Source organism: Thalia democratica, chromosome 1 (assembly GCF_965202585.1).
Source record: "Thalia democratica chromosome 1, ktThaDemo2.hap1.1, whole genome shotgun sequence".
NCBI lineage: Eukaryota > Metazoa > Chordata > Thaliacea > Salpida > Salpidae > Thalia > Thalia democratica.
This window is the reverse complement of record NC_139165.1, coordinates 89,534,166-89,550,864: the sequence shown is the minus strand read 5'-3', so window position 1 is coordinate 89,550,864 and position 16,699 is coordinate 89,534,166. Positions and strand designations below refer to the sequence as shown.

Sequence of the window (16,699 nt, the reverse complement as noted above, 5' to 3'; positions counted from 1 at the left end):
ATACAACAAATATGGTAACTAATTTAAAACCAAATATTATACCAAATTTAAGTCAGTCTGCATTTTAAAGTTTATCTAGTTCTTTATTTTTATATTGATAGCCGTTTTTTACAAAGGCTTTAAGAATATTTTTAGTAACTAAAAATAATTAAATTTAATTGAAAACACTATACCAATATTTTTATCAGAAGCTTTCAGAAAACAAAAGATGTTTTTAACCAACTAAACAATTTATGGATTACAGTTTAAAGTGTTAATTTAGAATGAAGGAAGTGCATTTACGTTGTATTGACAGAACAAGAAGTTTATTTTAACGAACTTAACAATTTTAGAGCTTAAGTATAAAACATTTACTGGGTTTTGTGCTCATATTAAGCTTGAAAATAAACTTTCTGAAGCTTTTATATGTTTATGATCATCGTAGTTTTACTTATTGTATTTGTAGTTTTGATTACTGTTTCATAGTATAATGTATAAGGTTCAAAGTTATCAGTTATTACTTAAACTATTTTTTGACTTTTGTGACCAGTAATATATGGATAAGGGTACAATATAAAAGGCAAGTCTTTTTGTAGATATCAATTTATGGGTGACCAAGTTTCAGCAGAAAGCTCGCATAAAAATACCAATGTATTTTTTTACTTGGTGTCAATTTTTTTAACTCGTATAGTGGTTTATCTAGAACCTTAGACTCCTCACGTGTTGTCAATTATATGGGCTATATAAAAGTTTTACAAAAATAGATAAATAAATTTACTGAGGTTTTTTAATTTTTAATTTCAATATAATTTTTAAAATAATAATTTAAAAAACAAAGTTGTGTTTTAAACAATTAAAAACTAGATAAGGTAGTTTTGTTTACAAATAGGTTGCACATTTTAAATAACCTAACATTGTTGATTAAGGGTTTGAGTTTTTTGTACAATTCTAATATAAATTTTAGTATATTTATAATAATAGTTTTGTGAAATTTTACTTTAGTTTTTGCTCTGATAGCCTACGATAACTGAAAAGTGAGCATCGGAATTTGTATTTAAAAATCAATTTTTTCTGGATTTATTTAAGTTAATTTTAAATTAAAAGTTTGTAAAGAGTGTTTAAATGACTTTTACAACAGATTTTTTTCTGTTTGTATTTAAAAATATAAAGCTTTATTTTAGCTTATCTTGTAGAAGTTAAAATTCAAGCTTTTTGTTTAACCAAACTAAGTAGCAGATGAAAAATATACTCTTAAGTGAACATCAACCTAAATATTTTATGTCAACATTGTATATGTTGTTTTGTAGTTTAGTTATATTATAATATATATAGTATACAATATAGTTTATTAAGAAAAGCAGATTTCAAAAAAAAAAACAGAACAAACGTATCATAAAATCAAAAGTTGTTTTTAATTTTTATTTAGTACGTTATGAAATAAAAAGCTCTTTGCTAAACAATGGTAAAAAAGTTATACAAAAACAAAAAACACTTTGATATATTACGTTTTATTTTGGACCATTTTCGAAAAATAATGTTTACTTGCAGTGTCAAATTTTATTCGGTTTAGTAAAAAGAAGAATATCACGTGTCTAAAGTTTGCTTACATTGTTAAAACTCGTAAAATGAAAACAAATAGAGCAAAAAGTAAAATAAAAACAGTAAAAATTAGGCATTCCTTGTCTTTATCAAGTTATTTCGTGCTCACAATGTAGGTATGTTATTCTCAAAAAGCATTTTTTTATCAGAGTGAACATGCTCTTTTTGGCTTGTTTCGTAAAATTTTCTTTTCAGAGAATCGTTTACTGTGGTTAAAATAAGTTAATTACTAAAGATCATTTTTATTATTTTATGAAATTAAATATTTTACAACTTATATTTTTTTATTTCAAATGTAATTATTTTTAAAAGCAGTTTATATTTTCTTGTCATTTCATACGTATTCAACTAATGTTTAAACACTAACCTGAAGTATTGTCTTGTAACTCCATGCTAGTAGTGATTTTACGTTCTACCATAGCTGAATGACTGCGAGCTTCGTTTTTCTTTTTGTTGTTTTCGGGTGAGTTTCTTTTAATTTTTAAACCAACGTGGTAAGAAACCGACGCACCCCTAAAGTTAAGATTTAATTTAAAGTTTTATTTATATTGAAAACAGTTTAAGGTGACTAAGTGAAAAAAAAATTTAAGTAAAAAAAAAGCATTATATACTAGACTATGTGTTTGTTATAATTTAAAACAACTCAATTAAATATGTAAGCAGAAAATGCTGATAAAACAAAGTTTCAGGTAAAAACAGAGGTAAGTATAATGTAAGGGTTTTTTACACTTTAAGAACAAATTTAATACATTTTTCATACTAGACTGACTTTTATAATATTTTAAATATTGTAAGCAAATATTGCAGTTAAAATACAATATAGTTTGTCTAAAAAGATATAATTACCTTTTTCCTAATCTTCTTGTACCTCTGTTGGGAAATAAATTATTGACATGTTTCCCAAATATTCCATCACTTACTGGCTTGATTGGTTGCTTTCTGCAATGTTCTATGTAGTTTTCGTATAAAAAACGTCTGCCTAAAAGTGCATCTTTTTTGTATTCCACATTATTTACCAACCATTTTATGACGAACGGGTTTGTCTTCAAAACTGACTTTTTCTCAACAGATTGTACACAATCAGCATCTCCTTTACTGTTAGAAATGCCTGATGGTAACGGACTATTGAAACTCTGTAAATCAACAGCTTATTACATTATATGTTAATTCTTTATTTAGCTTTGTCTTGTGGGATAAAGTACGTAAAACAAAAAAACTTATATCATAAAAAAGCAAAAAGTTATTCAGATTAATACTGTTTACTTCTCTTATTATAGTCATTTAAAAAAATCTACATCAGTACATACAGTTTAAACTTAAAGCTTAATATTTATTTACTCGTGGAATTACTTATTTTAGGACTTACATAGTTTTCACTTAATTGTAGTGAAGTTCTAGTTTTACCATATGACATAAAATTGTTGTTTACGCAAAATGAACTTGTTGAACCAAGTTGATTTTGGTCTTGAATGGTGATGTTACTGTTAGTAGTCTTTTTGGGTCGACTACCTTTAGACTTAGCTTTTTCTTCAAACTTTTTTTCCTAGAAAACGTTCAAATGAAATTTAGTTTTACATTTTAAGAAGCAAGCTAGTTATATAGTTTTTTGCAACTTGGTACAAACTAACATATAAAACTTAAAATATTATTTATTTTACCAAGATTGACAATATACTTTTGTAAACTTAGTGCAGTGATAGTTTTAAGATTTTAAGTTAATCTTAAGTTGTTTGATTCGATATTTTATATTTGAAATTAAACACTAATGTTTTTCTTTTTTATAGACGTGACTTTTTATAAGTAACTCGTCTTTCGATTGCATATGATGCAATTGTTTGAAGAATATTTATCGCTTCCACTAACTTGAGTTTTTAAGTTTATAGTTAAATCTGTAACTTTTTGCGAAATAGTCTTTCTTAATAATCTTTTGTTGCGCAATTTTACACATCAGTACATACAGTTTTGATTTATTAATTTATGATTTTAGTACCGCTCCGGTAAAAAAATCACTTTGGAGCAATAAAAGAACAGTAAAAAGCAACTGAATGTAAAGTTAGTTTATTAAGTATTCTATTTTATCTGTAATTTCATTTACATTTAATTAGTGATTAGATTTTCATGCACTCTTAAAAATAAAAACAAAGACAATAATAAAAAAAAAAAAACATTACTAATAGAACAAATATTTCTGCTATCATACAGTGGCTTTAGTATAGATTATTAAATTGTTATAATTTGAAGTAAAAAAAAATAATAAAACTTTGATAAGTAGAAACGTAAATTATATAACAGCCATACAGTTTTTAAAAATACTTACACATTCTTTTACAAACAGAAGAAAGTCTTTTTTGGTATATTCATCTTTACTGTTGTTCGAATTTGATCGGTTGGGTGAAACTGGTTGAGTTTGATTGGATACTTCGTCATTAATGAGAAGAGTATTTCTAAGTATTTCTTTGCTTTTACTAGATCTAATTTCCTGTAGTATCTGTTTCTAAAAAGTTATAATTTTCAATGGCTGGAAATTTACAGTTTACTAATTTAAGTGATTAATAGCAACATGCTCGTAAAAAATTTTAAAGATAAACAAACCTGAATCTTTGACAAGACTTTTTCGAAATCCCTGCGTGCAACTTTAATTGGATCTAGTATTTCTGGTTCAGGATTACTATTCGCAAGTAGATTTTGCTGTTGTTGCTGAAAAAGGTTTAATTTTTATTAATGTACTACATTATGTTGGTAAGTTTTGCTGTTTTTAAAAGTACTTGATTTCGTAATGTTATGTAAACAGATTATATAGAAGCAATATATATATATATATATATATATATAAAATAAGGTCAATATTCAAATTTGAACACCTTCTACTGAGCCCACTTGAAGCGCTTTTAAATAATTTATTAAAATGACGATTTCAAAAATACTTTATTTTAAATTTGAACTGGCTGAAGATTAAAGTTTTTGATTTAAAGTTTTGTACGGTAAAACTAAAACAAATATAAAAGTGTTGTAGCATTACAATAACCTATGTAAGGTCTTAAAAAACTTCTAAAAAAATTCAAGAAACTATATAAGTGGTGTTTAGTTATAGTAGTATAGTTAAGTTTTATAAAGTAAAAAAAAAACAAGTTTTTTTTTAATATTTTTTTCTAACAAAAAAAAAATGTTGTTTTCTTATACCTTTTAAAATTTCTAACAATAGATAAAAACCTTCAGATATAAATTTTGGGTGAACTATCGTCGTTGTTTTTTTGTAAATAAAGTTGTTTTTAAAATATTCATTAGACTTAATTTTATGCTTGTAGGGTTTTAAGTGTCAGTTTTTCCTAAGTATTAAAATTGAATTATGTTTGACTTAATAACTACGTTATTTGCTTTGGGAAGATCTTCTAAATGTGCAATGCTTAGTTTAAAAAACTAGCAATTTTTCACAATAGTGTAAAACAACTTTGTTTATAGTTGCTGCAAAACAAAAATCTTAGAATAAAATTTTGCTTACTATAAGTAACTTTATTTTCTACTTCATTTAAGTTACAAGTAAATAGTTAAAAAGCGAATGAATAACGTTTTCTTTTACCAAAAGCTTGTTAGTTTAAAGTAAATAGAGAGTTAATACTTACTAAAAACTTTGACTAATTGTAAGACAAGTAATGTAAACGATAAGTAAAACTTTGAATTTACAACAGCCATCAACAAGTTGATAAAAAAACCATATTTTTTTTTATTACTACAAGTTCTTTTTTCAAAGAAATTATTTTCTATTTTAAAAAATAAAGTATAGGTAAATTTTTCTAACATAACTGAGAACAAACATATATAATAATTAAAAACTGAAGAATATACTGAAAACTATCCATTCCGTATATTAACTAATTAAATGATTTTGAGTGTAACATTAATAAAATAAGTTTTTTGTTTCGAAATAAAACCGTGTATTATTTAAAAACATTAAATATTTTATAAATTAACATTCACATAGTTGTTTACATAAAACAAGTTTTCTTAAATATTAAGATTTGTAATTTAAGCAATATCAAAAAAATAACAAATAAATTTTGAAAACTAAGTTTTTTTGAAACATAGTAGTATTAGTTTATTAAACGAAAAAAAGGGCTGAAATATTTGGTCCTAGGACCTGGTGTACGAAAAAATATTTTGGTTACCGAGTCATACACCAGGATACAGTTTTACATCATATCCAGGACAACTAGTAAGTTTTTTTTTACAAAATAACGAGTAGAATACAACATGGTTAATAAAAAAACCATACTTCAAATGTTTTTCAACAAACCTCGCTTGCTATAAGGTGAATGTAACTTTCTTGTGAAAATTAATCAATTACCCATAGCAATCGATATCTTCATATAAAATAGGTCACGGAAAAATGTGTAAAGAAATAACATTCAACTTATTTTTATGCTAACATGAAACATTTTATAGTTCTAAACTATGATTCACACTTACCAAATAGTATAAACATGTTTTAAAGTTTCTTATGTTTTTTTTACAAAATTAAAACTAGTTTATCTCCTTAATATTGAATTGCAGTTAGTTTTGTATTTTTAGTACAAACTTGTAATAATAAAATATGTAATTCTATAAAAAAATAAATTTGTATTCTACTGAAATAAAAAAGTTTATTAGTATATTAAATATAATGCTTAAATTGCAATTTTGAGCTTAAACAAAACTACTTTAGGTAAATTAATAAACACAAGAAAACGTTTTGGCGTTTCAGTCTAAATTTAAAAACTTTATACTAATTTATGTTAATTATAATTTAAACCAAGAAAATCAACAAATAATACTAAAAAAAATATTTAAAAAATTGTCAAAAACAATTTTGAAATTAGTATTAGGTAAGTTATAATAAAAGATTAAAATAATAATCGATATTGAATACGCTGGAAAACAAAGGTTTGAAAAGAAATTAAAATAAAGATAGAAAAATGATCAACTGAATAAAACTGTTGTAAATTTAAATTTAAAGAAGAATAAGCTTGATATATTTTATTAGTAATATATTAGTTTACAACTTTTTCTTTAGCTGTCATAAAAGAGGTTTAAATGCTAGCTCACTTAATTGTCCAAATGCAGTTCTAAAAAAGGGTAAAATAATAGCTTTTAGCAAAATCTCAAAATTGATTCTATATCACTACATTACAATACACGCCCCTTGTCGTGTTTTCAATGCAATGCATTAGTATTTTTAACACGCTTCATTGGTTGAGCTCGTTTTGTAAAACTCAACATTTAAATTTAAACAATGGAATAGCAAATGAAAGATGCATTCCATTACTTTCTTTTCCTCCCCTTTTTGTAAGAGGATGCTCACTCTTCCCTATGCTTCCCTATTGATTTACGCTTTATAACGTAGTTTTAAGCCACAAATTACTCAAGCACGAAATATTAACTTAATTCCATCAAATGTTTATTAAGTATTCGCTGTTCAGATGGCATGGCAATATTAGCATATGGCAACTCTACTCGGTAATTTAATTTCCATTACCATGAAGCTATTTATGATTCTTGTGAAATTGAGAATATTTTAACCATGGCAAACCTTTTTAGTAGGCTAAGTAGGTGGACTGGTTAAGAAAACTCACATTAATCAGCTGTTTTTAAAGTTATGTCTAAATAAACTTTGGAACCAAATTATAATAAGTGTTAAGTATATCAGGTAAAAGAAGTTTATAAAAACTTGAATTTTAATCTATTCTCGAATATTTAAAGGAAACGGGGAAGTTAGGTAGGAAAAGTATTTATAGTTATGCTATATAGTTAGGCTTGATAAGAGGCGACGCGTGGTGATTTGTCAGGCGGTGCTGAAATTTACAAGTAATTAAAAAAGTTATTTGTTTTATATGTTTCAAAAACTAAGTTAGTGAAATAAAAATACTATAATTACAACAAACTGTTAGTAAACTAAAGTAATTCTAATTTAACCTTTTTAACAAACTTTTATACTTTATGACTTAACTGTTTTTAGCTAGACTTTTCAAGTTTATTGTATATAACTTAAATTACACTATAATATTAATAGTTTTTAGGAAGATTATTCTGCGGATGCGCTAAACGAAATTAATTAATAGTTTTTTTTTGAAAATAAGTGACTTATGAATAAATTTATTAGTTAAAACCAGTACAAAACCAAACTGTTCAAAAACTAAAGTTTTTTTGAAAAATATTAGTTTTAAGTGTTTTAAAACAATTTGATACGTTTTTATCTTTTTTAGGTATTTCTGCTTAAATGCTCCAGCCCACACAACGGCCCTGATTGGTATATAAAAAGTAGTTCCTTTGGAAATATACTAAAGAAGCCAAAATGTCCATTTTATATTTTTTCATTTATTAATTTAGTTTCTTTAGAGTTTAATGTGGTAAGGTACAGATAAAATGAATTGATATTGAAATTTTGCTAAAAGTTATTAGTTGAACTTCTTTAGAACTGCATGTTATTTATATTTGTATGTCTATTCTTGATCAGATAACATCTTTAGTCAAAAAGTTTTTTTTTTTAATTTTGAAAATTTTCAGTTTATAGTGTTTTTATTCTATAATGTTCTGTGTTTTTTATTTATAATAGATACATTGTTCATACTGTCTTGCCTGATTTAAATAAAGTAGTATCAAATAGAATCTAGTTTTTATAAGATAGTAACTAAATAAGGTATAATTTAATATTATGATGAATAAAACCAATGAATTAAGTGTACAAATATCCATACCTTATATGGGTTCGCTTTGATAATAGTAAGAATAGGCAGTGAAATGGAATGATAGTTTTACTGCTGTTCCATTTAGTTGAACACCAAATACTATGAAATCAGTCAACCAGAAAGCAGGTTGATCTGAATCAAGATTACGTTTTTTGTATGTAGCTATATAAACTAGCCACAGTGTAATTACAGTGACATTCTAGTCGAGACCTTCCAGATGTAGATCCAGAAACTGAGTTTATTTGTTATTTATAATGTTTATTGTAAAGATTGTATTTAAACTGTTTTTTTTTTCTTATAATTGATTTTTACATTAACTTCAGGTAGTTAATTCTTAATTTAAATATAAATTCTCATACTATATTCATAGTACATTAAAACGTTGTGTAAAAGTTTTGACTAAATTTAATGCATTTTCTAGAATATGATGTTCTTTATGTTTTAGTGTTTGGTATGTACTTTGATATAAATTATAACCACCAAAAATCGTGCTTAGCTTTTATAATTAGTATAGAACAACTTTAACTATTATTAGTCCTAAGTAAAGTTTAAATTTGATTATGGATTTTAGTGTGGTTGTACAGTACACTATAACCTTACCCGGCATCCTAAAGGTAAATAATCAGCAGTAATCCAGGTAACAACTAAATACGACCAAAACAGTATTTTACCCAAACAAATTTTATTTGTGTATATATTTTTTATTTTTAAGGCAGTATTTATAAAATTTTTGTCTCCATTTTAATATTTTAATAATTTTCATTTCATAGTGTATTTTATTTCAAAGTACTTTTAAATAAACATACAATAAAGTAGCATTTAATTTTTAAGAAGCAATACTCACATTTACTACTTGCCATTTTAAAAACCGTTGAGGTTTAAACATAACCAGAAAACAAAGGAGGTTGAATAGACCATCAGACAATAAGCCTTCATATTTATAAATTATACAATAGGGAAGTTAAATGCAAACATCAAAAATAATTGTCCCATTGTAAATCGACACAGTCATTATAGATCTGACAAATTTTAAGGCAACAAATTCACAATAAAATTAACAAAATATAAATCTACAAAGTCAAAATAGAGCTGATAACTTTTAAATCTACAAAGTCACAATAAAACTGTCAAATTTAAATTCTACAAAGTACAATAGAACTGATAAAATATAAGTCCAAATTACTCAAAAAGAGTATTGACAATGTATGAGTAGAATTAGGTTTAATAAATTGGCGACCAAATTTTAAGTCACATTGTTAAATTTATGTAAGGCCCTTGAACCTTAAGAAATTATAGCATTATAGAAAAAAAATATTTATTAATAGCTAAGCAAAAAAATACCAGTAACATGCTGAAAATATTTCAAATTTGTATGATAGGGGTTTGCATAGGCATGAAAAATTTGTGTAATTTAAGTTGAAAAAGTTCTTTTCATTATAATTATGATTATATGTTTTTGCCTAGAAATTGAAAATTCTATCAATTAAATATTCTAAAGAGGTTTTTAAAGAAATTTAAATACTCTTATACTTCTTTATGTGACAGCTTTTAAACCATTTTTTGAAAACTTTTTATTTTATTATTACTGCCAACTTAAATGTTTCCTATTTGATTAGTTTTAAAACTAATTTTAAATTTTGTGTGTTTTTTGTTATAATTTTTTTTTTGCTGTTACTTTAAAGAAGTAGGGAAGTTGCACTGTTTGACAATAAAAGTTACTTTTCCTCAATTTTTTAATAGCAATAGGGAGAAGAAGATCCTTTTGATAATAATAGGAACAGGAAGTGTACTGGAATACCAGTTTCACTGCTGTTCCATTAAGTTGAACTCTAAATATTATAATATCAGTAAACCAGAAAGATGTTTGATCTGTAGCAAGTTTTAAGATAATGCTGTATAAACCAGGGTTGCCACTCGGTCAGGAAAAGTCAGGAAATCAGGAAAAGTCAGGAAAAATTTTTAAAAATGACAAAAGTCAGGAAAAGTCAGGAAAAAATGGGGAGTTTTAAAAAAAAGTCAGGAAAAGTCAGGAAATTTGATAAAATTAAAAAAAGTCAGATTTTGTCAGTTTAAATTTACAAAATTCCTTGTTTTCCAATACCTTCAAATGGTAAAAATTAATTAAAATCCTATAAAGTCAGAAAAAATTTCCGAAATTTCCCTAGAAATTTACAAAAATTTTTAATTTTTTTTCCGATGCCTTCACCTGGTTTAAATTAGTAAAATATACTTTATAAAACTGCAAAATTTTTCTATTAACATATTGATCAAGTACCCTACCTAAACAAGCAGATTTTGTAAGCTTTTTAGTATTGAGGATCTGTAGTAAGGACACTTCCATAGTGAAACTGTGATATATACACAAAAGTTTATCTAGCATAATTTTAGAATCAAAGTGGTTTTTGTTTAAATAATTAAGTTCTTATAACTAAGCAGTTAGTTTAATATTTTATGAAGTTAATGTGTATACTTTACCTCTATATAATTTTTTCTAAGTTGTTTAACTTTATAAGATAAGTTATAAGAGAGGTATATGCCAAGATTACTTATTATTTGTATTTTTTGTAGAGTAACTTAAGTTTTTAAACTAAATAAGAGTATATTTATTTGTTACAAGTTTTATACTAAATGATAAGAGGAAATATTTTATACAACATATATATAGTTTACTTTTTTATGTCCTTTTTATACAGTTACTTAAGTATATTCTTTTTTAATTGATTTTTAATTTAAGGATTTGATATTAAATAGTTTGGGTAATATTTTATTAAACTAAGTGAACAATTAATATAAGTAAAACTGATTGAGAAAAGTCAGGAAAATTTTGGTAAAAAGTCAGGAAAAGTCAGGAAATTTTTCTCAGCTTGATCAGTAGCAACCATGAAAAACCAGCCACAGTGTGATTGCAGTGATAATCTAGTCAAGACGTTCCACATGTAGTTCCAGAACTGACGTTTTTTGTTAATATGTTGTTTGTTGTTGATTGTAAAGTTCTTTTTAAACTACTGTTTATTTCTTAAAACTTGTATTTACTTAAACACCAGGTTGTTAATCTATCGTTTAAATTTAAAGTACTTATAATAAATTCTTCAAATTTAATTGTTGTGTAAAAGTTTTGATTACAACTAAATTGTTTTTTAAAGTGTGATGTTCTTTATTTTAAATGTTTGATGTGTCCTTTATATAAAACATAACCACTAAACGTCATTCCTAGTTTTTAGAAGTAGTAAATATACCTTAAAATATCATTAATTCTAAGTGAAGTTTAACTTTGATTAGGCTTACAATATTAAAATATAAACTTACGTCCTCGGGTGAGTGCAGCAAAAAGAGTGAAATGGAATTTCTAAACTTATGCAAAGTAAACATTGGAAAGCGCGCTTATATTCCAAGTGCAGGTGAGAATAAATTTATTTTTGATTAAATTTTTTTTTACTTTTCAAAAAATTAAATAACTATTTTTTCTTCATAAAATAATCTATTCTGTTTAAAAATAATTGGTATATGACGTGATAATAAAAAGTACAAAATAAACTGTTAAAGCTATAGACTGCATAAAAATAAATATTGACCAATCATACTAAAAAAAACAAAAATTTATTTTAGTAAATGTTTTACGAAATAATAGTTTTTTGTTTTTAAACTAAAAGTATGATAAGTATTACCGAGAACCTATTTAATAAAAAACGACTTTTGTTTAAAGAAATTTTAAACAAGTCCGTTTTATAATATTTTTAAAGAGTTATTAGTTATGTTATTATAACTACTCAAATCTTAAACGTTTTTCAATACTCTAGGGTCGTAAAAAAATTCAAACTGTTATTATAACAGTTTTTTAAAGCTTGAATTTTATTTTTTTTAGTCTTTTTTCTGTTGTATGATTAACTGTTATAATAACCAAAAAACTAAAAATCACTTTTAGAGTCATTGCAAACTCAAAAAGACAATGTTTTCTCAGTTGTGAAGGCAAACAATGTTTATTTGAACAAAGACATAGAAAAAGCAATCTACAGAAGTATAGAAAACAACATCAAAGTCAACTGCGTGGCTCCTTTAAGTTACACGTCGGTGCTTTTTAAAAACTCAAAGTTGTACGAAAATTTGTGCGAAAAGTCACTTTTGTTCGCCGAACGCTGCTTCCAAACCGTCGCGGACTCACGCGACTTTTTAGAACTGGACTTCAAGCACGTCATAACAATACTTTCAAGCGACGAGCTGAACATCGATTCGGAAATGGAAGTGTTCCACGCGGCCAACTATTGGCTGCTCCACAACGTCGCAGAGCGCAGCAAGCACGCAAGGCGCCTCCTGTCGAGCGTTCGCCTCCACTTGCTGTCAGATCACGCATTGAATTACGTTTTGAAAGAAAAATCGCCTCTGGTTGAAGGTTGTGCCGGCGTCGTCAGGGGAGTTTTGGACGACAAGAAAGATCGGGTGTCGGCAAATGCCAACATTAGGTACTGCACTCAAAACGCTTTCGAGTTGATGTTTTGCGGAGGCAAGCGCGGCAGCAAGCTCGTCACCGACACTTTCACCGTGAACGCGAGCGACTGCGAAAACATGAAGACCCTGCCCCCGATGATAACGGGCCTGGTGTTTGGCAGCGCGGTTTGCGTCAAGGATGAGGTTTACGTGCTCGATCGAGTGGAACGAGGCGTGTACAAGTACTCGCGCGTGACGAACAACTGGCAGGTTGTGACGAACATGCACGACGACCGCAAGACGTTCAGCGCCTGCTCCTTCGTCGGCAACGTTTACGCTGTCGGCGGTTGCATCCGCCGCACAGCAACCAATTCCTGCGCCAAGTTCAGCGCGAAATGCGCTGCTTGGGAGCTAGTTGCGAGGATGAACGAGGCGCGGTTCAACTTTGACTGCGCCGTGTTCCAAGGAAGAATCGTGGCGACGGGAGGGAAGAGCCGAGTGGTGGAAGGGGGAGGCCCGTGGTCGGGATCGCTGAAGTCGGTGGAGGCGTACGATCACGTGGCCGACGCGTGGACGAGAATGCCCGACATGGTTGAAAGCAGGTTTCAGCACAAGTCGGTGGCGATGAAGGACAAGCTCTTCGTCGTAGGCGGCTTCTTGGAATGGTACGAAGTTTTCGACTCGACCTGCAACAGGTTCACGGTGGTTTTGCCCGATCACAGTCGATACGGCGGTCGCAACCTAGTTTTGAGTGAACCTGCCGAAATTTTTTCCATCGGCGGCAAGCTGGTAATGTTTGGTGTCGGTTGGGATCTTCTTTTTTATTTTGATGTTGAGACTAACGAATGGTCTCAAATTGAATGCGAAACTTTAAGAAAAACCATGTATTATTGCGGTGTCAAACTACCTCACTTCTAACATTAAAATTTGTATAAAGCTGTTTAGACGAAAATTAACTATAACTTAGTTTAGCGTATAGAATTATTTTTTAGTTTGAGTGAACTAAATATGCTTAATGAGCTGAAAAACGTATACAAATTTGGTAATAAATTTTTTACTTGCTTTTTCATTTTATTTATTAAATCAATTAAAAAAAAAATTACTCGGCTTTGTTTTTTTTTCTCTAATAAAATTTAAATAAAACGTTGGGTTATGTATTATTGTTATGTATTCATTTTTTTTTGTACTAGGGAACCTGATCTAGCAGGTTTTAAAATTTTCAAACAAAACGTCTAAAAGTGAGTAAGTTGCTATACTTAACTTATATAACACAATTACATAAGAAGAACTGTAACATAACGATCACGCTCAAATAAATAAGCTGTTAGTAATTTTTCAGGATTAGTAGTTGACCTTTTATTGCAAAGGTTTACTACATTTATCCGCGTATTTAATTTACCTGAATGGTAAATATGAAACAATAAATTGTAAATTAATCACTTAAATAATTTTATTGAGAAAACTTTCTTACAATTTCTTTTCACTTGTTCTGGTGGCCGCATTTCAATTGAGATTTAACAGAAAAATTAGCAATTAGTTATATGCTAGTAAGTTAGCTATAGCTTTAATACTTTATATGCCGAGCTTTTTGTCAAAAAGTATAAGATCCACTAATATTTGTATACTCATAAATATTATAGTATTAAGCTTTTTTTAACTTAAAAATGTTACAGAACTTAAGTGCTTTCATGAATAATAATATTATTTTGGTCTTTTTGAGTACGGCAAACAAATTTCTGCTCAAAGAGCTCTTAAGTGCTAAAAGTTAAATAAAACCTATTAACTAGTAGAATTAAAACAATAACAAAACTATCATTATAAAACTATAAAAATACTATCAAAGATTTGAAACCGTACCATTGCTAATTCTGAGCTTTTAAAACAGTAGATTTGTTTACCATTAGTAAAAAAGGTTAAATTTATGATAAAGATAAGAGTTACTTTATGGTTAGGTAAATAAATTTGGGTGCACGACTATTCAAATTCGGACAATTCAAATTCCGACAATTCAAATTCTTAAAAAAAAAAATGAAACGGCCACAAATAAAAAAGTAATGTATATCTGTCAAATATAAAAAACAAATATGTAGGTCATATTAATATCTACAAACCCTTTTTTTCTTTTTGCAAAACATTAAATGTTTTTTTAAATATGGCTTAAATAAATTAAAAAGTATAGTTATTTTTAGTAATTTTAAAATATCTTGAAAAATTTTTACATTTAGCAAAAAATAAAAAAGTGGCTTGTAGATATTAATAAGATCTACATATGTATATTTTATTTTTTTTCAAATTGGTATTACTTATTGAGATATAGTTACCTAAATAACTTTTTAAGAGTTTGAATTGTCGGAATTTGAGTTGTCCGAATTTGAATTGTCATGTAACCAATAAATTTAGTGCGAAATAGCTTGAGTGCACTACTACTTTAGTTCGTACAATTGAAACTCTAAAAGTTTAAATTTTTGAAAATTTTTCATAACTTTTTAAAATTTACTAAACTAATTTGTTTTATACGTATAATAACTCTTTGGATTTAATCACTTAATGCTAATTAAGTTTGAATTGCAACAGTTCTAAGTAATGATTCATCAGAACCAAAATCTGAGCTCGTATCCGGCCGGTTTCTAGTTGAAAAATAAGATTTGGATCCGGCCGGTTCTCGACTTATAAAATTGATCCTTATCCTAAAATAAACATCTAGATCCGCATCCCAGATCCTAACTTGTTGATCTGGTAGATTACTAACATTTACTAAATTTTTATTTTAAAAAATCAACTGGCACAAGCTCTATCAACTTTGTATGTATTAAGCGTTGATTTTAGTTATCTGAAGTGACGATATTCGCAGTTATTCAAATTTGTGCAAACTGAACTGGAACGAAAGAGTTTAGTAAACCCCAAGCTCAAACCTACTCAAAAACCATCCAGAGACCTTCTTTTTCGAATTTCATCATAAACTCCAGAATGTCTGGTGTAAGTTTCAAAATAAACTTCGACACCATAAAGTCTTCTTACACCTTGAAGACCTCTAATCTAAAGTATGCTGTTGTAGTGAATATTCAAAAATTAAGGTGATATTTTAAGATAAAAGTTCGAACTATAACAATATTTCATTTCTACAAACAGTCTAAACCAGGTAAACTTTATTAGATACAAGTTGTTAAGACTTATCAGATTAAAAAATAGTTTAATAACAGATATTCCAGTTTTAATTGCTTTTCTTTTTGTGTTTTTGAACCATTGAATAAATACTTTAATTAACAAAATAGATAAAGCTTGAATTATTTTTTTTTTCTAACTTTACTTTGACTGTTTTTAATTGTTATTCTTTGCATTATTCTTAATAATTATTTTGATAAAGTCAATTTAACAATAGTAAAACTATCTTTTCAAACAAATAAAAAACTTACTCTTATAGAAAATTCAACCCAGAGCTTTTTCAATTAGACAATTTAAACCGGTTAGTGAACGAGTTTGAGTTACTATGTATTTTTAGCGTTATACAAACAATTCTAACAGTTCAATACACAAACGTATTAATTAGTAAATAACATTTTTGACATATTTTTTTTTAACTTTTTTGGTATAAAAATGGTTGCTTTAGTTTTACAAGGTAAAAATATATTATCTTTTGTGTACATTATTCAATTATATAAGAAACCAGCTTAACAACTGAACATTTGTTTCTGCTTTTAAATTTTATAAGTTTACTTAAATTGGTAACTAGTAAAACTTGAACTACAGATTTGTTTTGTTAATATGTTTATTGTTGATACCTGGTTATTGACTAAAATAAAAAATTTTAGAAGTGAGTTTTTGACATAACTCTTTTTTGTTTAGTTTAAAACATTCATTTTAATTTGTATACCTATATTTTGTCTTCATTTTTAAATATCAGTTTCAGATTAAAACAGTTAAATATGTACATTCGATTTGTACAACTCAGAAATAAAATAAAAACCTTTCTGTTTTTTTTT

At 27.1% G+C, this 16,699-nt stretch overlaps 1 protein-coding gene across 1 annotated transcript; it reads left to right on the top strand.

The window, feature by feature from the left end:
* The first annotated feature begins 11,634 nt into the window (after nucleotides 1–11,634).
* On the top strand, nucleotides 11,635–13,637 carry LOC145840914 (kelch-like protein 25). The gene is made up of 2 exons (XM_082948270.1): nucleotides 11,635–11,695; nucleotides 12,220–13,637. The coding sequence occupies exons 1-2, from the start codon at nucleotides 11,635–11,637 to the stop codon at nucleotides 13,635–13,637; spliced, it is 1,479 nt and encodes a 492-aa protein (XP_082804396.1).
* The last annotated feature ends 3,062 nt before the right edge of the window (nucleotides 13,638–16,699 follow it).